This window comes from Tachypleus tridentatus, chromosome 8, assembly GCF_004210375.1.
Source record: "Tachypleus tridentatus isolate NWPU-2018 chromosome 8, ASM421037v1, whole genome shotgun sequence".
Classification (NCBI taxonomy): Eukaryota; Metazoa; Arthropoda; class Merostomata; order Xiphosura; family Limulidae; genus Tachypleus; species Tachypleus tridentatus.
The window spans coordinates 33,017,582-33,044,465 of NC_134832.1; the positions used below are offsets into that span (position 1 = coordinate 33,017,582).

Consider the following 26,884-nt stretch of genomic DNA (forward strand, 5'->3'; position numbering starts at 1 on the left):
GCTGAAATTTCTAGAAACTTTCCTCACACCTGTAAATGTAACCAACACGAAGAAACTAAGAAACAGTTGGTGTACTATAAGCCTTGGAAGCTATAACTATGATTAATGTTTATTAACTGGGAGCTTCAAATATTTAATCATAAACATTTATAAATTTTGAACATTACAAACCATTTAATTTCAGTGGATTCATATCAAACATTAGTATTGTTATGAAGACATTACATAACTTCATCAGTGAAAAACTTGAGTATTATTAGCAAAAAATGCAGAGTGAGTAAGCTCCATGTTAAGTGAATTGTACCTACATCAACTTGAAATTAACTCACTCATTGTGAACCCTTGATAAGACATCAAGGAAACATCTGACCAGAAAGAAGACTCAATTTTGTTTGCAAGTTTGTAAACATTTTGTACATAGACCATTGTTTATAATAACCATTATTATAACTCAATATTGTTTGTATTTTAAATATATTTGTATTGAAAAAAATGTATCAATCTTGTTGCCAAGTGTCATGAACTGGATACGTATTGAAATTTATTTAACTTAGTCCAAATTATGATTTAATTCAGTTTCAGGCTATTTGAAATTGTAATATGTGACAACACCAACAGCCATGAACTGAAACTAATATAAAATAGTAGAAATAATCACACAGTCTGGTCCTTATGCTTCATTGTGATTATGTATATTTATAGTACAAGCTTAAATTTTATATACTGGAGTTTAGTTACTGAATTAATATAATGCAGTCTCAATTTTTTTAAGTTTTATTCTTTACAGATTCATTCTCTGCTTCTTTCTTGTTTGTTAGCTGTTATTATTTAAAATTATATTAATATTGCTAAGCACAGTAATTAAGCACAAGTATTCATGATGTTATACCTGATATAAATGTTTGTTTTTCAGTTTAAGTGCAAGTTTAAAATCCCATTTAAAGTGTCCCAGTGTCCCAGTGTTTATCATAAAACAGAAACAGACATCTTTTACTCACCAAAAACTTCAAAAATGTCTGTGATATTAGCCTGGCATTAATCTTTTTTGGAAAGAACTTTGTGTGTACTTAATTTGTGGGAGACATTACTTTGTACGTCAATTTTTTATTAACTGTGATTCATAAGCTTTGTTTACAGCTGTATCAAGGTTGTTACCCTTATTTCAGGTTGGTCAATTTAATTTGAACTGCATGCCAGTAAACACAAAATAGAAACAGATTTTATTTCAGCAGTGCAGTAAACTTGCTTGGCATGGCCAAGTGGTTAAGGAGATTGACTCCCAATCTGAGGGTCATTGGTTTAAATCTTCCTCACACCAAACATGCTTGTCTTTTTAGCTATGGGGAACATTGGTAAAAGAATAGCCCAAAAGTTGGTGGAGGGTGGCAATGACTAGTTGCCTTCCCTCTAGTCTTACACTGTTAAATCAGGGATGGCTAGTGCAGATAGTCCTCATGTAGCTTTGTACAAAATTCAAAACCGACAAACAAACAGTGAACTTCTCCAGGTAGCACCACCTGTAACTGTTTTAGGAGTTTCCAATTACTGCAGTGATTTTTAAGAATTTTATCCACACCACTTGCATCCATTATGGATGTACCTTTACACTTGTTTAGAATTGTAGTGGTGTAGAAATATACGTCCAGTCTTTTTTTTTGTATAAAATGTTCTCAGTGTAAAGCAGAGAACATCAGACACCAACTTTGCAATACAGTATTTGGTGATCCTCCTGTTATTATGTGGAACCTGCTTGTTATCAAAATCAGAGCAATCTCAGAATACCACATCACCCTATTATTACATCAAAGAATGTGATTTGAAAAACTGCTAATGAAACTTAGCTTTGAAAGTATTTATAGGCAAAGTTTAAATACTATTGGTTAATGTAGATTATGAGTTATTTATAGTTAATGTAAAGTGAATAAAGTGTGAGAAGTAATTTTATGGTTTAGAAGAAAAGTTACTAGATAGAAGAACACAGAAAAACACAGACTTGAAAGAAGTTCAAGACTTCTGATGGAATTTACAGTAGGAAATACTTAATAGACAACATTTTAGCATTTAGTTGATTGTGCAGGTGAAATGAATATCTGATTACAAGATTTCAGTTTAATTTAGGGAAATGTTCTCTCATAAAAAATTTGTAAAATTCTCTGACATACAAGAAATAGAGATACAATTTTCATAGAACCTACTGGAATTTAAGCAGTGGTGGATTGTACTGGCTATAGTAATAAGAATGGAATCTGTTTTCCTGGCTTTGCATCATATTATGCATACTTTATGGCAAATTTTTTCACAGTAGTAATGTGAGTTCCATTGACTAATGTTTAATTCTCTGTTAGATTGACTGAAGGCTGTATATACTTACCTCACTCACTGAAACATGTTGTGGTTGATGCCCTGTTGATGTCTTGTCTGAATTGAGATGTTTTGTTTCTACTGGGTACAGATAACAATGGTGAAATAAAAGTAATGCTGTTGCAAGTTACAAGTGTAAGATGGAGAAGAGCAAGTTGTAGCATATGCTAGTTGAGTGGTAACTTTTGGCAGATCCATTGTTGCATAGCAAAGAAAGGACTAGTTGCAACTGTAGGTTTTATTAAACATTTTCACTTCTCTGGTAGATCATGTGTCATTGAAATGGTTTGTGAACTTTAAAGAACTCAATAGTGTTACCACATGTTGGATAACAGCATTGTAAGAGCACATATTATGGTATATTATGTAATGTAGCAATGGTTCTCCAAACTTGTATTGTTATGAAAATTAAATAATACTACCAGTATATGTATACGTAAATGATTTCCCACTGACTGAAGATTGTCTGCAGTTTTGTCAGTAAAATGTGGAGTGGTTGATTGATTAATGCTTTTAAATTTGAGCAGTTAAGAATTGGGGAGGGGTTGAAAATCCAATCACAGCAAGAATATAGGTTTTTAAAGTATTTTACTTTCCAAAGAATTACTTTTAGGTCTGAAAGATAATCTGGGAAAATCAAAAACTTGTCTCTCTTCACCATGTTAACAGTTTATGTATAAAAGAATTAAAAGGGTGGTTTGTATGGGAATTTTAACCACAAATGAGTTGAAAGACTGATTGGTTAGAAGACTACAGGTGAAAATTACAACAAACATGAAGTCATAGAGAAGGATGTTAACATGGAAGCTGGTTGGTGAAGGCAGTCTTATTGAAATGAAGATAGTGAACGTGTGTAGATGTTTACATCACCTGGTGATGATGTTGGTTGCTACTGTAAAGAGTGCAGGATGGTAGTGAGAGAGAAAGAGAACCAAGTGCATCAGTGTAGAAGTGAGTAGTTTTAAATTTAAATAGTTTGACTAATGAAAAACTGAAAAGAATGTTCAAGAGCGGGTCAAATGGACTAACATTTTGGATGTGAGAGAACTAGAAGTAGACTACCTTTAAATAAAATGATCCAAAGTGATTAAATAGGTAGCTAGGTAAAGTGATAAAACAGTTCTTTTCAAGGTAACAGGGATCAAATGTCTAAATCCCAAGTAAACAGAAGGTCAGGAAGTTGGAAGAAATGGCTTGATAAGGTTGTGTAAGAGACTCATTTACAGAGATGGGTATGGGTTTTGTATACATTAACAGTGAATATGCTTATATCTGGCTGTGCTGGATGTTAGCTTGTGTGAAATTGTGGTTTTGAAATCATAAAATGCAGCAATATTTTCCCATGTGAAACTATATAGAACATGTCAAGGAACAGAAATTGTGGGTGGTGAATCCTCTGACACACTACTAGACTAGAAAGCAAGGAACAGACAGGATGAAGTTACAAATGGTGGTGTGAAAACTTCAACCCAGTACAAGAAGATAATAGCAAACCTTCTGCAGTTGTTTCTGATGAATCAGAAAATGACAAGCCAGTGTTTGACAAAATAATCTGCTTGGATGCAGTCCTTTACTGAAAAGATAAAGCTTCAAACTTTAATGGCTGTAATTAATGGACAGATTTGCACTGATAGAGAGCAATTTTTAAAATCCAAAAGTCTAAAAAGAGCCATTCCATTTACTTTAAGAGTTAACCCTCTAAATCCAATGGATGTGAACCATTACATTTGGTTCTTTTTTCTGCCTCACTACCCCATCAGCTGATTAAGTTGAAAAAGCTGTACAACAACTTCTCTGGTTTTCCTAAAGCCACAAAGTTAAACCATCACTTCCTCTTCTCAGCCAGTGGAGCCAACTAATTTATCATCTACTGCTGGACTTTTTCAATACAGTAGCTGCATGAAAAGAAAGACCCTTTGGACTGCCAAAAACTTGGCTATGGGCTTAAAAAATAAATGCTGATCAAAAATTGAAATCTGAGGATGTTTCTGATTGTACTGTGGTTTAAAAAAAAAAAAAAGCAGCAGCAAAACATTGATGTACCGAGTCATCAAGGAAAATCACTGAAAACCTCCAGTTAGTTGGCAAACAGGATTGTGTCGGCAACAAAATACAAGAGAAACAGCATAGCCAACTCACCTATAATAACTTTAGTTGCACCTGTAACTACCATCCAAGCTCTTAATAATAATCTTGCCATTATTAGTGTGGAAGATACCAGGAAGAACTAGCAGCAGAGTCTTTGACTTTCATTTCATCAGTGTTCAGTTCCTAGGCAGTGATGCAGTATACGATAGCATAACTATGAAAGATAAGGCAACAGATGGTGGATTTTCATGTTTTAGGAGGAAGATTAATAGAGGGAAGATGAGAGTAGAGATGCCATAGTAGTTGCAGGACCACAGAAGAATTAACTAACAGCAATCTGATATGGGTTGCTGAAATGACCTACAAAATATATTAAGCAAGTAACTAAGCAGCTGCCATTTTAGATGGTATAATTACCACCTTAAAGTTGACCCATAGAAGTTCCTGGAATGTAGCATATTTATGGGTCATTCCATGTCAAATCACTCAAGGGGGGTGCAGGTGATCCCCACAAATAAAAATAAAAATTAATTAAATTTTACAGGGCTGTATATCCAGAAACTATTAGAGATATTGATCTAATCTTTGGTATTTTTTCATTATATGGGTAGATGAGCACATGTGAATTTTTTCAAGGCATTCTGAGGGGGTCACCTGGAAAATTTTCCAAAATCTGGATGATTTGACATGGAATGACCCTTATCTTTTATTTTCTCTTTTCACTAGAGTTGAATTTTTAAAATGTCTTTAAAATATAAGTTTTATGACAGTGAGAAAAGTACTGTTGTGTATGTTTTTCATGTTTATAGAATGAATTATTATTATTTGTTGTATTTGATTTCTGTGTGTGTGTGTGTGTGCATGCATGCACTTAGGTTATACAGAAATGTTAGCATTCTGAAATGGAAACTTGCATGTGTCATTTGTGTATGCTATAGTACTTTTTGATATTCTGTAATACTGTACTGACATATTAATTTTGAAATTCATTCCCAGTGTTCTTGCTATTGTAAAAAGTATTTTACTCTGTATAATGTGCACCATAGTATGTGTATGTGTACACACACACACACACACACACACACACACACACACACACACAATCTATTTATTGACTTGCTGTGAAAGAAGTTCCCTGGTGGGTCAGAGGTCACTTTGCAGACAGAGCACTAGAATCTGGGGTTTTATTTCCCATAGTGGACAGAAGTTAGACAGTTTGTTGTGTAACTTTGCACTAAAAAGAGTTTTCCAGTGCTGTGTGTCAATTGAAAATTTTATTGTGTATAATATATTTTTATGTTAATTTTCTTATGCACTAATTCTGTTTAGTTAACTTGTTTGTTTTGGTTTATATTGTCAGTATGTAATTCTGTAACTTTATTTCAAACATTTTTAGTCACATGCAGCATAGTCAATAGGTGAATGTTGTGTTATTTATGTCTCTCTGTTGCATGTTATATTCCAGTTTGTTTTGTTTCATGTTTGTTCTGAGTACATATGCTCAAAAGTTTGTGTTTCATATTAACGAGAGTGTTGTAATTCTGTATTGTATTTAAAACTACTGTTGCTTGTTTATATATATATATTGGTAAATGTAAAACTAGTTACATTTGTAAATAAAGTAATAAGTTCCCTGTGCTTTTCATTTCCTCTCTTCCTCTTTCAATAAATGGTTAATTACATAGTTTTTTTTCTAAACTCTGTGAAGCATGTTTATACCATAATGTGCTTAGATTGTTTATTTTACATTCCTTAGAAGTGTATTTTTCTTCCTTCCTGTTTTATTTGCTCAGTTGACTGCTTGTTGTTAAAGCCATTTCTTTGGTCTCGTATTTATATAGTTCATTGCACAGCCATGTTGCACATCCTGTGCTGTTTTAACAAGTGTTGAGTATACTTGAAGATTGTAATTATTGTATGACTTACTCAGAATGTGTTGTAAATTTTATGTTGGTTTTAAGTTTATATTAATGTTGAATTGAGAATGACCTTAAGGCAAAGGATAAGGGGTTATAGTCCTCTCTTTTATAGTGTAAACAAGGTTGTACAAAACAAAAAATAGAAACATCTGCCTAAAGATATCCTCAGATGTTTAATAGAATCAATAATCAGCCAGTTGATTTTATTCTAATTACCTCTTAAATGGGGTAATTGTATTTTATAAATGTAATCTCTATTCCTTGTTAACAAGCAACATAGGAGAGAATTAGTTATTCATCCAGTTCAAAAATCCTGTGTTGTTTTAATCTTTCTCAGTGATTGATCAAGCTAATGTTTAGAAGTGTATACAAACCAGTTATAACATCCACAGAAAAAATAAAACTGGTAACAGTAAGAACTGATTTGCTACTAATAAACAATGTTGTTGTATAGATGGCAATCCATAAGTTTATTGATCTCAAGCAAATTTCTCATTAAGGTTTAGAACTGTTGATTTTATAACAGTGTGATTTATATTGCTTGATTTATATTTCAGGGTAATGTGAATACATACAAGTTTGTTCCTTCATTGATTTGCAAGTTTGTTATTTGTGTTGTTATTTACAAACAATATATTGTAAATACAATTTACATGTTATATAGTAAAGCTTGATTTTTGGGGTGGAGGTTAAGTGTTATTCCAATTTTTCTTAGCTCAACGTACTAACAAAAAATTGAAGTACTCAGTTTTACTAAATACTTCTGTTTTTGTTATTTTTCATTTTTGAAGTTTTGAGAACATTTATTATAACACAGTAGCCCTACCACTTGTCACAATCATCTTCCATTTCATCTGTACTGGTGCAAATAATTTATTTTCTTTCTTCTTTACTCTGAGATTTATCTCTCTCTTTCAGGCACTAACAAATTAATACCCTTGTCCTACTATGTACTAGGTCCTCAAACACACGGTTGTTGTGTAAGTCAAATGGCTTATTTCAAATATTGGAATACAAAAGTAACATTATATCTGGTAATTTAGTATTACTTTTACATAGTCTTATGAGTTGAAGTTTTTCAAGTATTTTTTTTTTCAACCAGGTATTTGAAATCTTCCCATTTTAAATATATGCACATATATGCACTTGTCTACAGACAAGTTGAGGGTTTATTAAAAAATAAAAGTTTTATGCTCTTCATTGCTGTACTGGAAAAGAATTGTACTTGCATGCTAATATTATCACATTTGTTTTTAACGATACATAACTGTAGTTGATTTTCTACTGTAATATTCTTGGCATCTTGGATGTTAAATGCAAGTCTCTTGATTGCTACTAAATTTATAGCCTAATATTGAGTGAAGGTTTTGTTGGTACTGGATATGACAGATTTAGTGTAATTGACCTATAAGTTAGAAATGTTACAGTAGTCTAAACTGTATAGAGAAAGGTAGTATCTAAATTATTTATTTTTTAAATTGATTTTTCAGATTACATTCTAAATCATAGTTATTTGGAAAAAGTATAGTAAAGAGCTATGATGTTTCATAGTATTTCTTTCGCTTTAATGTTTATGTATGGTATTGCACCTGATTATTAATTTATAAGTCAGAGATGAAAAATTCCCAAAATTTTTATTTGCCTAACCAAAAATAGAGTTTGAATAAATTGTTCTTGGGATTTAATTAAAAATAATGTTCATATTGCCTCTGCTTATCATATGCAACAAATAATATCATTTATTGATTATAGCTTAAATGAAGTGAAAATAAAAATGATTTTCAAATTGAACAACTGTTACAGATATTTTGTGTTGGATTTTTAAAGCTGTTTGGTGTAAAAGTTATTTAATGATTTAGTATTGATTTTTCACAACAGAAAAATTAAAAGTTATTTTAAAAGTGATGAGTTTGACAAGTTTCATTGGTTGAGTTGGTAAGAGTTATACATTGTGTGTGTTATTCAGTTGTTGTAAATTCATGTCACATTACTTAAATCTACTGTATTTTTATCATTGCCTTACATGAGTGTTATTACATAATAGCATCCCATAGTCTGTGAAAAGTTCTAGGCTTCAGTTGGGCAGTGTGTGTATATAGGTGACAAAGTGAGTGCAACTTAAGTCAGAAAGTGTGAAGTTAAAGTGTGTGAGTGATTATCCTTAGCAGGTGATTTCTGTAGTGTATTTTACAGCTATTGTAATTACAGAGATAGGAGAAATATTTTTTCTTATCAGTTGCATTCTAATGTAGCTGAATCAACCTGTGTGGACTTTTGACAAAAACAAAATTTAAAGCTCTGAATACAACTGTGATAACCTACAAGTTAAAGTGGAGTCAGAAAAATCTTAAGTTAATGAAAGTGAAGTTAGATTGTATGACTGTTAGTTTAGCCATAATGGGTAATATTTGTTAAATTGTGAAATTCACTTTAAGAGATTAGGAGAATATTTTGTCAAAGGGTGTTCTAAAGTAACTGAACCTGTCTGTGTGTGGACTTTGATGAAAAGGAGACAATTATTTAAAGTTCTGGATGTGATTGTGGTAACCCTTAGGGTAAAGTAAGCAAATTTATTGTAGATTGTACAGTAAGAAACAGTAGAGGAAAATAATTAACCTTTTCATTTGGATTCTAAAGTAATTGAATCAACCTGTGTGGACTTTTGTCAAGAGGGAAGAATTGTTTAGAGTTTTTTAGATACACCTGTGACATCCTATAGCGTAAATAACTTTTGTGCATATGTTTGACTTGTTTTGAATATATTTTAAAACAAGTAGATTCTGTGCTGTTTGCTAATTGTTCAAATTTATCTCCAAGGAATCGGAGACATTTACTGTAAAAATTCTAAGCAATATACAAAACCCTGATATTTTGTAGCACACCTGTGATCTTTAATCAGTAATTTTAGTAACAAGCACCAAAAGGTAGCAGTTTACTTTTACCAGTGTATAAAGAGTTACAAAAACAAAGCTAGTAGCCTTAGAGTTACTAACTTCTGAGTTATTGAAAAGTTTTTAAATCCCAACCAGACATGTAACTTTCATTTGTTTACAATAATACATTTTCATGTGTGCTGGTCATGTCAGAAAATATTTTTAATCACTGTGCATAAAAATTGCACATGTACATCACATTTGTATTTCAGATACATGGATAGTTTTTTTTTCTTCTATTGTGTATGTTTGTGTGTTTCACACTCATTTGGAAGTTTTTGTAATTAGATTTTTCTGTGTTAGAGTATATATAATAATTACTGACACTAAATACTTCTAGGGTTTTAGGTATAATAATTCATTTTTGAAATAAACTTGTATGTAATATCTAAAATCATGGGTTATGGTGCTTTAAAATTAGGCCCAGTTTGATGCCGAACAAGGTGCTGATGTTGCTGGTGGTGGTGATGGTGATACATCAGACTCATTAAGTGTTGTTGATAGTGACCATGAGAGAGGTAGACCAATATGGGACCATGGAGATATGTTGGTAACAACCTCTACATCTAGCGAAGGTTCCATTTCATCACTGCCCCATCCACGAAGGGGCTCAACCAGACGAAGATTCTTCACTAGATCAACCCATGAAGCAATTCGAGGGAGAACTAGAAGATCTTCAAGATCTAGTGTTCGTGTGTCAAGAGGGCATAACAGTCGTTGGATTTCTGTAAGTTATGAAAGCTTACCGAACTAGGTCTAGTTATAAGTATGCTTGTGTTTAGTAGAACATCACATACAATGCATACAATTAAAATTAATTAGTGAAAGTGTACAACATGGTTCTGATATTTGACAATGATATTTTAATTTTTTGTCATAGTTATTTTCACTGTGAAATATTTGCTCAATACATTCAAGTCTAATGAATTTACTTAACATGGGGGTGTGGGGTTAAGTCTTTTTTTCTGTAGGTTTCTACTTTTCCTTTTTTTTTTTTAATCATTTGAAATTTATTCAAAGTTTAAAATGTCAGGGTTTGTCCAACAAAAATCCGTGAGTAACTGCTTGGTTTACCTCCATGTTTTAGTTTTAAGAGCTAAAAGTTGTCAAAATTGTCTCTTGTTTGATGTTAAGAATTCTGACTTCAGTGTTATGTCTCTGGCATTTTTCAACACTTCCATATTTGTGTTTAACTATCTTAAGAAATGTCAACCACACTTGTGTAGCCATAAACAAATTTCCACTGGGAATGGAGTTGTTCATTACAGATCTGTCAATAATGTCATACAAAACATTTCACTTCAAAACTGTTTTTCTCTTTTTTTCTGTTTTGTTTTACAATACATTTGATTTAATGCAAATCTATTTAATTTTTTTTATGGATAATAAAAATATAAAAGAAACTAACTGTTACAGCAAAGACATTTTGATTTTTTGGAAACTTAAATCCAAACTGAGTTATTTTTTACTATAAGTCAGTACGAAGTAATGTTACATAAGTAAGAAGTCGTATACTGTTGTTACATTAACACTATAAGAACATCACATACAATGAAAAGCACAGAATGATTTTGAAGTGTTTTGGTGTATTATGGAAACAAAAATTATGAAAGGCTGTCAGTTAACATGGACTTGAAATTAGTGTAACAGTTGTTACAAAACTTGTATTTGAGCACTAAATAATTGGGACATTACATATTTCCTTCACAGAGGGAGTGAATTTTTTAAGTCAGTAGATATTAAGAAAAAGATGAGCTGATAAATGGTTAAAAAACATACATACACATGTACATGCATATATTCTTTAAGTTTGAAATGTAATAAAAATCAGTTCTGTTTAGTAATTTCCAACATTTCTTTAGAGAAGAGGGACTTTACATATTTTGTTAAATTAGACTCAAGTTTTTTTTTTTTATAAATGTAAATAGAATAACAACCCTTGTCTACAAAATATAAATTTGTTAGCTCAATATTTCCCAATAACAGCTTCATCAGGAGCTATCAGTTTCTTCCAATTCACTAATCCAGTTCATTCTAGAGATATGGGTCATTACTTATTTTATATTTATAAACACACTTTGTAACAAACTTTTGCTTACATTAAACAAAGTCAGGATTAATAAACTTAGATAATTTGTCATGGTTGAAGTAACAAAGTAGTTGAAATATCTGTAGCCCTTATTACCACATAGGTGCTCAGCTAATTCAGTTAGCAATAACTTGCTTTCAAATACTTGTCATTTAGATAATTTGTTGTCATTGACATACTGAAGTAGTTGAAGTATCTATAGGCTTTATCATCACACAGGTGCTCAGATACTTCACTTAGCAGTAACATAGCTTCAAATGCTTGTTACTGGTGTCTTTGTTTTTTTACCTCTAATAACAAAAGTTAATTTAAAGTTGTTGTTTTTTTATTCTACATAATGTATAATATTTAAGTTATTGCATCAGATTAGAAACTGGTAATGCAAGGTTAGAATGATCTTTCAGTTTTTTGAGGAGTGGATAAGGTGAATTCTACTGGTTTAGTGCTGGTTTTACATTAACATTCATCAAACTGATCAGTTTTTAGTTTCCATTTTTCCTTTGTTCTACTAATTATGATGAAATCACTAGTATTAAAGCTTTTAGAAATGCTGCTCACTGCAGGATGGATTTTCAGGTTTTATTGAATGAAAATATTGTATATAAGTAGACAATTCTGTAAGCAGAGAATGTTAATATATTTATAGTGATACAAGCATCATTTTAGTCAGCAGTTAACAGATGGTAATATTAGTAAGTATAACTCTAGGTTAATGTTTTTTTTGTTTTTATCTATCGGAAAGATGACCCAGAAATATCACATTTTCTGATGAATTTTTATGAAGTCTGTGAATTACAATGGTCTTTATGCTTTCCTCATGTATAACAGTAAATGACACTCTTGTCATATTCATATTTTACACTTGCCAAATAATACTATGAAATTAGAAGAATCTGCTAATTTCATTTTCATTCGTTGTGCCATTAGTTTGGTCAGTCTTTTCAGAGACTTGTCTCTCTGAATCAATGTTGAATTTATCTGGACTTGCCAGTTCAGCTGCCACTGTTGTGGTCAGGTGTCTTCACAAGCCAGTATAAGGAATTGTTAGACAAGCTGTTGCAAAACATAGTTCATTTCTCAAGTGATAAGCTTGCTTTAGAGTAGTATGTACTTATTAGCTAGTTCAAAATAAAGAAAAAGGGTACAGATATTAGAATTTTGTTTTAGAACTACACCACTGTCATAAACACATCTAGTGGAATGACAATATATTAAATGTTTTAGTAACAAGAATTTAGATGCCACACGTTTATCTGGATAATGTGTACTTATTCAGAAAATGAAAATATTTGTAAAATCATGAACACGTTATTAAGAGGTAAACTTCTTAGTACTACCTGGTTCTTTTAACAACATCGTGCTCGTAATTTTATACACATAATTTAACAAGATTTATACTAACTCATTCTTGAATGTTGCAGTAACAAAGTTACCAAAATGATATTTGATATTGTTAATTATACACTAAAGTTTTTTGGAAGAGTAATCTCAATTTGCCTTTGTGCTCATGCGTAAACTTCATTTTCTGATTTTTATGGTTTCAGTACTGCAAAAATTCATCAACACATTTTTTTTCTCAGTTGTTCACAATATGTAAAGTAAAGGTTTAGAATTAACTGAATATTTTTCCATGATAACTCAGAAATAACCAGAGCTGAAATTAGTTCTGACACTGTCCACTTGGTGTCATAAATAAAATTGTTAAATATAAAAATACTGTAACTTGATTAGGAAATGCTTTGATAATAAAGTTTTAAATCCATGCATTACACAGTAGTTTTATTAATGGAACATTATTTCAAAGAAATTCAGTGTAAAAATGAACTGTGTATGCTACTTTCACTGTTAATTTTTGTGTAATCTTAAGTAATTTTATTGTTTAATGCTCTTTGTTATACTACACTATCTGATATATGAATTGTAAAGCTTAAAAGACATAATTTTAGAGTGGTAATCAGAAGGTAGGAATCATACAGTGATATATGTGTATATATGACTTATTTTTCGTTACATTTAAAAGATACCATTTAACTATACTTTAAGTGTATACTGCATTTATGTGAAATAAATGTCTTTACTAGCCACGGAGAGTTGCAGATAGGTTCCACCACCATCACTTTCCAGTTGTCCATACAGAGATGATTATGGGGCTTAGAAGTGGACTTAATGATGGCAATGATTATGAGGTAAAAATATACATCGGAGAAGTTACCACTTTTGGGTGCAAAATTTTTGTTATTAAAATTCGAAAAATCATGTTTGAAAATGTTAAGTCAGAAATAAATGATGATAGTAAAATAAAAATTGTGCTTAATTTTCTTTCTCTGTATCATATTGTTTGGTATTTTGTCTTACCTTAAAAACATGTGAATATATGCACATTAATTTTCTGTATTACCTGCTCTCTGATATTTTAAATTTTCTGGCCTTAATAACGTGTGTTGAATATATTAACTATAAAGGAAGAATTCTTATATTTATTTAAAACATAGAACCAACATGTTATTCTTGTTTAGGTGGTTTTGAAAGAAACATGTAGTTAACTCCATCCTGTATGTTATCTCGATATGAACGTAATGACTCCTTGCTTTCATGGGTTGTAATGACAACCACCATTAGAGTATACAACATTGTCACATGATATATTGTATAAATTGTATAAGTACATATTATGAAAAAAACACCTCAAAATGCGTACCATGCATTACTACACATGCATTGATGAGCAATAAGTAATAAAAATGTGTTTTATCTAATAAAGTGAGAAAAGAGCAATAACTGTGGGAGGTTCTTTTCTGGAATACGATCTTTTGCCAGCCATACTCAATTTGTTCTTAGGACCAAGAGGTTAGTAGAAGGCTAGAGGAAACCCTAGTTACCATATTACAGTAAAGGTGGCTTATTGTGGTGACACATAATCTGGATGAGGCTCACTGGAATGGTCCTCATGGAACTCTTAAGAATTTCCAGCTACTGATGTGAGTCACTGGTGACAAAGAAGAATGGCGAGATGGATATGGTGTCAGTTGTTTTCCATCAGCACAAACAAATGATTGTCTGGATGTTTTGGAAACTGGCTAAGTTCTTTACATATTCAAATAGGTTTCTTGCTACTAGAAAATAAAGCCTGGCCAATGAAATTACAACTAAGACTGATTCTGGGGGCTGCTTGATAGACTGTTGGAGCTTACACTTGAGGACTGCAATAGGAAAGATTTTCAATCTGTATGGATGACATATTGACTTCTTTTGATCATGTGTTTTTTCCCACAAGTGAGAACCTGAAAAATGGTATTCCAGCACATCAAAGATGCAGGTTTGAAATTATAACAAGGAAGTGTGCATTTATACATGTAGAATTGGAGTTTTTTAGTCATATGGTAGCCTGGGACATAATGTTTACCGATCCTATAAAGTACTTCGGTGGTAAATCTTATGTGGGTGGGTGATGGTCCAATTACACATGTCCTCACTATGTACAAAGTGCTCTTCAACATGGTATTATGCATTTGATATCCGAATTATCATTTCATGTTATCCTGCATAGCTAATTTTGCAACTGTCTTTGTTAGAATGCAGAAAATGGTACTGGAAAGAAAATATTAAAAACTTGAGATGTACATTTAGGAAATTGTGGAGGTTATGTTATTGCATGTGCAATTTGTAAACTGTATGATAAACAAATGTATTTTATCTTTTACATGAATATCACAAAAATCCAATACATATGAATTTTTTGTGTACAACAGATTTGTATTGTTTTGTTTTTTTCCTTCTATTATTTTGAACCAAGAATATGCTGGTTCAATACGTCTCTCCAGTTATGTTCATTATAATTCATATTGTGAAAGCAGTTCTGCAGTTACAAACTATTTAAACTTAAACAGGTTATTGTTTTCTCTCTGGCTAGAATTAATCATAACTAAACAAGAATCTTGTTTCTCTAATTAGGTTAATGACTTAACAGAGTTGTATGCTGTTAAATTGCCAGTAGTCCTACTTGGCAATCAACATTTTCTTTGAGGGAATGAAAATAAATATCAACTAGCCCCAACTTATTGTTTATTAAAGAAATTTTACTTTAAGTAGCACTGATTCCATTTGAAACTTGTAATAAATAAGCAGAATATTAAGTTAATGCTACACCATATCTTTGTGAAAACAAGGTAAATTTCAACAGCAGATATTATGGCTGGCTCTGTAAAAAACAACATTCATTTTTATGAGCTGTGTACAGGAAAATTGTGCACACGTGCCAGCAGAAGTAGTACTGTCATGTTTGAGTCTATTTGTATTGTTCTAAAAGTTAAACAAGTTGCTACAGTCAATCCGACTATTTGTAGGTTGCTGTTGAAAATTAGGGATGGAAGCAGGTGACCGTAGCTGCATCGTCATAACCCCAAAGCAAATATGTACAGTGTTGGTGGCAATGGGTATTGAACCTTAATGATCTGGCCTTTGTGGCCTCAAGTTGAACAAACTTCAGTTAACTAAAAAAAGATTAATGGCAACATTTCAATTACTTGTATTGTTGGAATTAATCAACTATATTCATGACACTAATTAATTGAGTAAAGTACTTACCTTTAATGGGCAGACAGATAGAGATATAACAAAGGAAAATGGAGTAGGACAGTTGAATAGATGAAATAATGTGTATATGCTTGTACACACGCTTTTTTTGTTTTTCACAAAAGGAATTATGGAACTTAACAGAGGCAATAGGTGAGGCAATCACCAGAGGATTATCAAAAGCAGAGATCAACCGACTCCCAACTCGGACCTTCAGCCAGTCAGCTACATCAGGAAGGGATAGTATATCAGCTGGTTGTAGTGGTATGAGCAGTCTAAGAGATAGTTCGTTAAACCATGAGAGAGAGTGCCGGGTGTGCCTTAGTTCCTATGAAACTGGAGAAATCTTAAGGATACTGCCCTGTTTTCATGAATACCATGCAAATTGTATCGATAAATGGCTCAAGGTTAGTATTTTATTTCATCATATTTGAACGTTCTTGGTCGTGTTAACCCTTTTGCAACGAGTCACAGGTCACAGGCCATTCCATTCTGTTTGTTGACTTGCATTCAAAAGTTTATTGGTCTTTTATTTTATAAATTTATTTATGTCAACAAGTTTGGGATCAAATTATAGATTATAATTCAAACTTTAATATTACATGAATTAATTTCTTAAGTTAAAAGTAAATATTAAAATAACACATTTAAATATAGATTTTAGTGAGTTATGTAGGATGTTGAATACAGCATTTTAAAATTAAATGTTTTTCATGCCAAAGTGCTAATTCTATAGTTTTATACACATTTGGAATGCAAATTACTAATATTGACAAGTTAGAATATAAAATAAAAACCGTGTATCTTTTTATTTTGCTGAGATATGACTTGTGTACTGGATCAAACATAGTAGCCCTGTTTAACTCTTTCCACTTTTTGAAATGGTTCCTTATTTACTCTTGCTATAATATATGTCACACGAATAATCAGCCAACAGTTAAGAATGTTGCCAGAATTATTTTCTCAGTTATTATAATCTGTGGAAAAGACTACCTCTTTCTTTCAATCCAAGTTTTCTAGGAGGTAGGTTGTTCAAAGTTTCACTTTTTTTAAAATCTAAATACATTTTGGTTACTAAGCTTAATAAATAATTGTGGAATTCTGTATAGTGGTATCACTATAGTTATTTCTGACTTTTTTGCTTATTCAATTGCATATATAAAAACCAAATAAATTTGTTTTAATTGATATCCTTCCCATGATAAATTGTAAAAGGCTTAACAACCTATGACCAAGTACAAAGATTGAAGCAAGAAGAGATAATTGGTTTCTTTACTTCTTGATTTATTGTTCTATATTTTAAGAAAAATAAGTTTTATTACTATTAAGAAATAAATTATCTATATACATAGTGTATAATAATTGAAATGTGACTGTATATTACAAAATACTAGTCCATTAAAACACAGGCAAGACTAAAGGTCAGTTTTATATTATTGGATACATAATACGAGTGCACATGCATCATGCCATGTAAGTTATGTAATGTTAGCTGGGTATGACTGGAAGGTCAGAATAATAAAAAATATATATGTAAATATATAGCATTGTAAGACTTAAGCTACTCAGACTAAACATTTTTATTTTAGTGTTATATTTAGTCATTCTTGCAAAAAAAAGGCATAATTTATGTTTCTTTTTTTTATGACTGTTACAAGGTAGGTTAAGTAACAGGCTCTCTATTGTTATTTGAGAATTTTAGGACAGAGAATATTTTTTTTAATCATAACATGAAATCACTTTGCACTCAGACTAGTAATGAAAAAGACCATTTTTACAAATAAATCTTTAGTAAAAATATTTAATTAAAATTTTTTGTTTTCTTTATACAAAATACTTGTAGTCTTTACTAAAAGTCTACCAAATTTTGTGAAGATACACATTCTGTATCAAAAGTTATAGCACAGATAATTAACATGTGCAAATGTTTAGACAAACTTGTGTATATTATACTGAACCTGTATAGAAGGAGTTAATTGACATTAGACTGTGAGTAGTCAGGCAGAAATAAAAACCTGCAAGTTATTCTTGATGATGAGAAACCCACTTGAAGTAAAAATGTATCTGTGAATGGCTGGTATGGGTATTAACACTTTTACTGATAAACAAGAGAACAGTGTTTCGACTTTCCTAGTTCATTTCCAGGTTAACCTGAAACATTGTTCTCTGCTTTATAATAATGGGGGATCAAAATATTTCATGAAAAATGTATTAATTTTAAAGCCATTGATGTAAGAACAATAATACTTTTTAAATTTTAAAAAATATTAAATAATAAAAAAGTTATGACAAAAAGAGTGTCGTGTTCACAGATAGGATTTGAGAACAGATTAGTAAAGATAATCCAGGCTTATCTCGCGGCCGCACATTTTTCAAAATTTCGCTCATATTTTATTATATTTTCCACATTTTTCATAATATTTATTTTAAACTTTCCATTTTTATGTAATTTGAGCCATAGAATTCGAATTTGGCATTAAAAAAAACATATAATGAACCACATTTAACATATAGAGACATTTATTCAAAGAAATATAGTCAACAAATTTTGAGATGAACTTGACATTTATTTCTGTGTCCACACCTTGTGAAAAAGCATGATCAATGTACCATTTAAAGCAATGAAAATAAAGATATGCTTTTAAGAGATGTTATTGATGATAATAAACAATCATTACATGCTTTTACACATGCTTTAATAATAATTAAAATATATCTTTCAAAACTTAGGAAGATAATACACAACAATGTTCATATTTAATTTTTTCATATCATGTACCAATGACTAAATGTCAGTACTCAATAAAAATCATGCCATTAAATATCACTTCGTATATATCAAGTTTAGTGTCACTTTCCAATTTTGTTACATTATATCTGACAAAAAGAAGGCCTATATCAACCTCAATGGTATTAAATGTTCAGAAGTAAACTTCGGTATAAATTTTGTAAACATTGTTTATGCTGGTAAATGACTTTGTGGTCCACATCCGCCCTCCTGAGACTGGTTCCATTCCTAGATCAACTGAAAGTACAAACTTCTTTTGCACCCATTGAATGTCTTTCCCTGTAGGCCATTTGAAGTGGGTTGCATTTACTGTATGGGCAGAGAAGTTTACTTGAACCCTTCATGCATCATGTTGTAGCACGAGACCTGAAAGAAATTATATATATATGATTTGCAATTGTCTGTGACTATCCATTTCTTTATATTTTACATTTATATGATTATTTTTAATCAGAACTAATGCTTTAATTATCTTTTCACTGATTTTGTATATATAGTGTGTAACCAAGCCTTTACATTTCATATTATTGTATAAAAGTTTAGTTACATACCTGGGTACCATCCTTCTTGATATGCCACAGCTACCCACTGCTGAGGTGTAAGCTGTGTGTCTTGGGGTGGCAGTAGTCTATCCAGCTTGTCCCTCAGGCCCTTTAGCTTCTTGGACTCTGTGGTCTGGCTCTGTCCCTGTGGATTGCAATCAGCTTGTTTGTCTTGGCAGGATGAAGGTAGTAGCTTCTGCCTCTCTTCAGACTCTGCATCCTGGTGTATCTTTCTCAGGCTCCTTGCATTTGCCCTTGCTCTACTCCACAGCTCTTTTTTCTTATCATCAGAGAGACCAGTAAACCAAGTTTTTATTGCTGTGTGGTTTCTCTTAAGAAGATGAAGAGTGCTGTGGTGGTGAAGGGTGCAGTTTGGTCTGCGCTTCATACTTGAATCCAATGAGCCAAAGTGATGTTCACAGGCAAGATTAGTCTTGTGTGAAAACGTGGTGTATTCAAGTAATTGTGTGGAGGGAAGGTTTCCATAGCAACCCCTTGATAAAAAGTCTTTCAGCTGCATTTGAACTGTCTTAATCAAGCCCCGGCTTGCTGCTGCTGGTGTCTGCTTGAGCTCTGCCTCATGCTCAGGATAGAATGCTGTCAGTAATCCAGACTGAATATACAACTGGATTGAGTGTCCTCTGTGGGTCCTAAGGCATGCTGAACTGTCCTCATTAAAGAAAATAGAGGGGTCCTCTGAGGCAGCCTCAAGATAAGCGTGCAGTGGTTGTATGAAATTACAAAGACTGACATATGGTACAGAACCATCTTCTAATAAGTTCCAAAATGGTCCTGTCACTTGAATAAACACAACTGCCATTGCTTGTATAAATCTGACTACCAGTGGGTCTGACAAGTCAGCTGAAAGTGCCTGGAGCTTTTTATTCGATGACCGCATGCCTAACAAATACAAAAAGTCCTTTCTGTGATAAAGTACTTGTGCTGAGGTTTCAAATAATCCATTAAAACGATTGTCCTTATAGTTATTTATTAATGATTTCAAATCTAGTGTTGCACAATGAACTTCCCACAGGTCTCTTAAACCAAGATGGTCCCCAACAGGACCAAAAACGTCAGATGCTGTTTGCACTACCCTTTCTACAATGCAATCCTTGCGATAGTTCACAAATTGGGGGAGCTGGTCCCGGCCTAATGCACTTTTCTCATTGATGACTGGGCCAATCTCACCTAACACATTCCTGTGGCAGCCAAGGAGTACATGTGCCATGCAATAGAATTTGTTGATTTCTTGTACATCATCTTCTGAAGCATCCTCCAGTACTGAATTTCTCCATTCTTCCAAAAGTATATTTGATTTCTTTTCTGCAGCAGCCCTGTCCGACATGAAAAATGATAGTTTACTTAAAATATTATGTAGGAAAATGTTCTTGTCACCACCTGCCACAGCAGCTAGCTCATCCAGATGTTCAGATGTCACATTTGATATGGTCTGGGCTGTTTCACTAGCCACCTGGCAAAAACCTACAGACATTGTAGAGCCATCATCTGCAACAAGTGTTGTATCCTGGATCTTGCGCTTTTTCCTAGAAGTTCCATCTTTAGAGATGCCCCAGTTTTTTGAGGAGAAATTTTTTTGTGAAATGAAATACTTGGCTATGTGTAATGTCCTTCATCATTAATTTCTTGAATTGTTCTACGATTAGGCACATTTTTTAATGTTATATTAAATAGCCACAGAGCAACAGCTTGCATTGCAGGACCTACTTTACTTTGTGCAATGTCCAGTGAACTAAGCTCATTTACAGTCATGCGAGTTTCAGTACCATACCGCCCTTTATCATCTTTTAAGTCCATAGTCTTTAACTTAACCTGTTCCTTCAAGCCATCAAGCTCAACTTTTAACACATCAATTTTGCTAACTGAGCTACAAAATTTATTTTTCAATTCTAAGTATTTTGACTTTGGCACACAGCCCTCATGTGATTCAAGCTGTTTTTTTTTTGCCCAACTAGCATTTTTCTGTGCATTTCTTTTCTTTTTCTTTTCTGTCAGTAGCTTGAAAAGAAGAGTTTTTATTTTTTTATCCATTAATCTTGTTTTGTTGCAGTAATCAGAGAGTTCTAGTGTCTGTTGACAAATAATCTTCTCTTTAACTTTAATGCTTCTAAGTGCCTCTCGTCCTCTTTTATCCCTTTTGTTGACATTTTGTTTAGAGTAGTGACCAAGCCTTGGTAGTTTTTTACTAGCTATTTCTAAATCATGCTTTGTTTTTGCAAGTTGTTTTTCGTGTTGATTTAGCAAATGCTTCTTTAAGTTTATCTCCTTATTCAGATCAGCCAGTCTGCCTTGGGCTGCTGCTACAGCACTAAGTATGCTATCAGTACAGGTGTCAATGTGTTTTTGTGCTTCTGTTGTAACTGGATGTGGTTCTGGTAAGATATCTGTTTCTTGTGGTGTAACAACATCTGTATTCTGAGGACTGATGCTGTCAAAAAATGGGGATTCCACAAAGGCTTTATATTTTGTGGCCCCTTTTTTCACTGTCCTTTTCTTTGCTCTTAATCTACTGATCCTTATCTGGATGGTATCATATGATTTAGTAATGTCTGGTGTAATCTTTAGAATGATATCTATCAATTTTTTGTCTGTCCACCTATGTAATCTGGCAAAGTCACACAGCTCTATTACAAGACCTTGAAGGAGGCTGAGGCCATCAATAACTGGTAGCTCTCCATATTCTTCTATGAGAACATCGCTGCTCACTCCAGCAGACTCCAGGTATGGTCCATGAAAAGCCATCCTGAAATAAGACACCATTATATATATATATATATATAATTTACATATGCGTGTGTGTGTTATTTACAAGGTATATAAACATGTAAGGTATATATATATATATATATATATATTCTCCATTCTCACACAATGTAGGTTTTATTTAAGAATACTATTGAAATGATGTATCATATTTATAACAATATGATACATCACTGTTAAATTGTAGCTATAGGTTAACGAAGCCTACATTGTTTAATACTCTGATCACTGGATACAAACACTGGACACAAAAAACACATTCTATATATATATATATATTTATTTACTATATATAAATTAAACAACCTTTGCTGTGTAACATCAGCTGTCCGCAATGGTACACCGTACAGGCTTATGACGGGGGAGCAGCTTATTTTTTAAAATAATATTCCTTCCATTGATAACAAATTTATCAACAAAAACGTCTGTAATTTCCTATTAACAATTCTTATGAAACATCTCTTAATATGATAGATAAAGTAAGTTTATTTGTTTTTCATCAGCTACTATAATCTTCTACCCAAAATATCGCTCCCATCCATATAATTGACTCGCCCTGATCACTCCCGCTCTCGCCAGCCTCAGCTGGCTGGTCGAGAATGGGACCAGCGTGCTGGCCTCTCACAATCAAAACACAGAAATCGCATCGGTTTAGAGATCGATGTCGCACAGAAAATATACTCTAAACAACATCAAACTTGGTCAATATGTTCTATGATAGATAACCTATCGAATGATATACATTGCTTACCTCTAATATTCCCCGAAGGGGACGAATTCGAATGTAGACTTTCTGTGACTCTTTGTTTATGTTTTTGTCGAGATATGCAGAAACAACAAACATTTACGTGATCGCAAATCTGTGCTCTGATTGGTTAACATCAACTCAGGTCAACACGTTCCGGTTTTTTTCGCGCCAAAACAACACAAAGAGGGGTTGATCTGAAAAATTGCGCTCCATGCGCCACGAGCAGCCGCACAACTTATTCCAGTGATCGGCTTTTTTATCAGTTGCCTGTTCATATAGTACGCACGCAACAAATAATTGCTTTTGTTATAAACAACAATAAACATTTGTAGATCAAATTTAAACCAAACATATATATCTGAAAGTCACAACATGGTCGTAAAACGAACTTTTATTCAGACACCAAGTTCAGCTATTTGCAACAGGCTAGCATTAAAGTGGTCGTACATCGCGTGCGCAGCCGCCAGCGTTGCTACTTTATTAGTAAAGGTGTTAATACCCATACTAGCTTTTCTGAGATACATTTTTACAAAAACCTGCAAGATTATAAAGAAAATCACAATGGTGAAGAGTAGTTTTGTTTGGCTACGTATCATGCTTAAAGAGTATTAATGCTTATGTAGGGTTTGGATATAATGTTTCCATACATGTGTAATTCCTTAACTTTGTACATTTAAAAATAACATTTTTGAGCAGTTATTTTATATATGCCTTTTTTTATCTTTTAGAGCAATCGAAGTTGTCCAACATGCAGAGTTGAGGTTTTGTTTGAACAATAGTTCTGATTAAGTATGGACAACTGTAATCACACAAGGCAGATTGAATTTCATTCTGAACATTTTTTTTTTCTATATGGTGAGGTATCAAAAATGTATTCTTTGTGTTAAGGTTTATTACTGTCTGGATTAAATCAATGATCCCTAGAAAAATAACATTTTCTTTTATTTTAATGTCTGCTAATACTTGTGTTTTTGTGTAAAAATCACTTCTTTTGTTTTTGTAAATATGGAGTAAATAAATAAAGTATATTTAAATATGTGACTACATAGCCAAACATTTATTACGTTTTATATACACAACATTAAAGTGCTCCCTGTACAGGCTGTTCATGAATGATTTATTTTTTGTATAAAGTTTAAATAAAGGTCCATAAGTAACGTTCCCACACATCTAGGTTTTATATCAACAAGTTGAAATTCAGTGGATCAAATTGGAAGGAAGAATTCATGTGAGACTGTATTTGGCCCTTATCTGACACCATTAACTAATAAGGTAGGATATTGTTTATATATTTAGTATGGTATATTAATAGAAATATAACTTTCGTAGCCAGTTCTTGGGTCTATTCCTTTCTCACTTTGCAGGAATTTTAATCTGTGAGCCACTAGTCTGGTTTTGATCCTGTAAACAGTTCATTTGCTTTTGCTTATTGGGATGTGTGAGTGGTCAGAAGCAAAAAAAAAAACCACTTAACTGATCAATTAATGGGTACGTATGGTCAGATATTACTTAATTTCAGAAAGTAGTAAAGACTGTTTACTGGTTACCTCATACATGGTAAAGTTTCTGAAAACTTTATTGATAAATTTATACAACCAGACACATGCATCTTTGGTCACATAATGTTCATCTTCTGTTGTCATCCAGCAGAGGTTGTGAAGTCAGTGATCATCTTCCCAGACACATATATCTTTTGTCACATCTTGTTCATCTCCTACTGTCATCAAGTGGAGCTTGTGAAGTCAGTGATCATCTTCCAAGTCACATGTATCTTTGGCTACATTTTTATTTAAAAGTGTACTTCTCTTGCATCTTTAATAAACAAGTTCCATTGAACATATGATAAAAATAGAATTGTGACCTTGGAGAAGGACAGAGGCTTTTCCAATCATGTTATCAGAGGTAGCTCTACTTGAGCTTTTAGAATGAAATTTACTAGTTCTTGCTTTAAACATTAACCACAGCAAGACTACATACTGAATCTAATTTCCCATCATACAGGCTTTAAGTTAGATCAGGGGTTCCCAACCGGTGGGTCGTGAAGCCTTGGCAGGGGAGTCGTGTAGCCTTGTTAGAAGTAGCTTGGGATAACATTAATTTTATTTCATCAATTACATTTTCAAGTTGCGAGTGCCAAAAGGTTGGGAACCCCTGATTTAGATTGACTAGGTACACTTTTCTGTCTTTCTTCAGTTGTAGTGGGTGCATTATTTTTTTTTTTTTGTTAGCATATTCATGTGTTGTTCATTGGTGAAATATTATTCCTTAACATCAAACAGCAGAGCTATGCCTACTTCCACTCCTTTAAATTCATTGTGTTACAAACTGAAGAGTTCAAAATGTTTTGCCTGTAATGCATCTTGATGAAGGATATCAGTGTGTCTCTAGGAAGTACCTTTTCTAAAACAGCTAACTCCAAAGCATTTTTTTTGCTGGTTTGAAAATATACAAGACACTTTATTGACAAAATGTTGGAGTATTTGATACAACATGTGTTCCTTTCAGGCAGTTTAAAGTTTCTTTACTTTAATACAGATATATTGATAATTTTTTTCTAATTTTCTACATCACCTCTGAATTACTGCATTGTCTGGACTGTTCATTCACAGCATTGAAGTGCAAAAATTCATTTTTTAACATTTTCCAAGCGGTCTTCATTATTGGTTGCACTACCTGTCACAACGGTGCTCTTCTGATGGTCTCAACTCAGAAATAATGTTTCACAATTTATTTACACCTACTTTGAAAAAAAAAGGCTAGTTGTGCACTGTCTAACATAACATTTATTACTCTTTCATTGTTAATATTATTCTAGTTCTAAATTGCCATCAAGACATGTGGGACATCTGTTATTAGGGCATTACTATCGTGCCAACATCTTTATTTTCATTGTAAAGACTCCACACAGACTACTTACATTTGGAAACTATAAAGAACATTTGTGATTAGGGCAATACTAGTGTGCTGGGTATCTTTATTATGAATGTTGTAAATATATCACACAAACTTATTACATCTAGAATCTATGAGAGAGATCCTTGATTAGGACATTACTAGTGTGCTGGATATCTGTATTCTGAGTGCCACAATTTCACATGAATTACATCTAGGAAGTTTGTAGACTGAATGTGACATTGTGAAAGAAATCTTGTATACAGAAATTTTTAACAATGCATAGAGGGCAATGTTGCTGAAGAGAAAAAAGGCAACCTGTGTCTTCTGGTCAAACAGTCCAGTAATGTCAACTTGATATAGGCCTTTGACACTTAGAAACTGAAGAAGGTAAAAGATGAAACATCTAACCTTTATTCACTGATATTACCAATTTCATCACTATAAAATGCTATAGCACCTTATTTTGTTATGGATAAATTTTCTTGCTATTCTAATAGCAAGAGTCCAGTTGATTCTATGACTAGTACTGTCATATGCTGGATAATTAAATTGTATCTTTAATAGTCATTGGATACATGCTGAGAATGTTGGCCATTTCATTTACCAAATATCCTCTTCTTCTAGAGAACTGCTAATCTGATAGATGTGGTGTCACTTGTTGAAAGTTTTTTATCAACTGCACTTACAAATGGCTGCAAAACAGTCCCTATATCATTTGGTGTTCAAATTACCATGGTGTTGCATGTGGAGAGTGTGGGGTCACAAATACTGAACCCAAACCAGACCAGTTTCCCACTAAAGCAGCTGGTCGTGGACATGTCTTGTACCTGGTTGCAGTGTGAAGAATGATTTATTTGTGATTAACACATTCACTCGTGTTACTTGGATAATCCAAATTGTTAACACTACTGTATAATAATAGACTGTTTTGGTGAGATGACTCTGAAGAATGCATACCATTATTAATTTTACATGAAAGCAAATTTTATGAAGCCTGCTGATAATGTTTTATATTATCCATTTGCTGCTGTTAATTCTTGATTTAGTTGGTAAGTGGAACTCGTTAATTAATTCCAACTCATATTGTTAATCAATTGTCATTTTGCATATTTATTGATTGGCTTACATTGTTTTGTGATGCTCACCAATCACATTTGTTATCTGGAAG

The 26,884-nt window shown here is 32.6% G+C and overlaps 2 protein-coding genes across 5 annotated transcripts in view; one reads left to right on the forward strand and one right to left on the reverse strand.

Annotated features, from left to right (window-relative positions):
• The window catches only part of LOC143222121 (uncharacterized), a 42,053-nt gene extending 18,194 nt beyond the window's left edge, over positions 1-23,859 (forward strand). For all 4 annotated transcript variants that reach the window (XM_076448110.1, XM_076448109.1, XM_076448111.1 and 1 more), the window contains exons 6-9: positions 9,723-10,028; positions 13,472-13,576; positions 16,088-16,369; positions 23,550-23,859. In XM_076448110.1, coding sequence (XP_076304225.1) covers positions 9,723-10,028; positions 13,472-13,576; positions 16,088-16,369; positions 23,550-23,600 — 744 coding nt within the window. In that variant the 3' untranslated portion in view covers positions 23,601-23,859. The remainder of the gene's footprint in view (positions 1-9,722; positions 10,029-13,471; positions 13,577-16,087; positions 16,370-23,549) is intronic.
• Positions 17,893-22,052, reverse strand: LOC143223841 (uncharacterized). The gene is made up of 3 exons (XM_076452322.1): positions 21,004-22,052; positions 19,302-20,920; positions 17,893-19,116 (listed from the first exon to the last, which is right to left on the reverse strand). Exons 1-3 carry the CDS (start codon positions 22,050-22,052, stop codon positions 19,091-19,093), a joined length of 2,694 nt encoding a protein of 897 aa, XP_076308437.1. The 3' UTR covers positions 17,893-19,090.
• Positions 23,860-26,884: the final 3,025 nt, after the last annotated feature.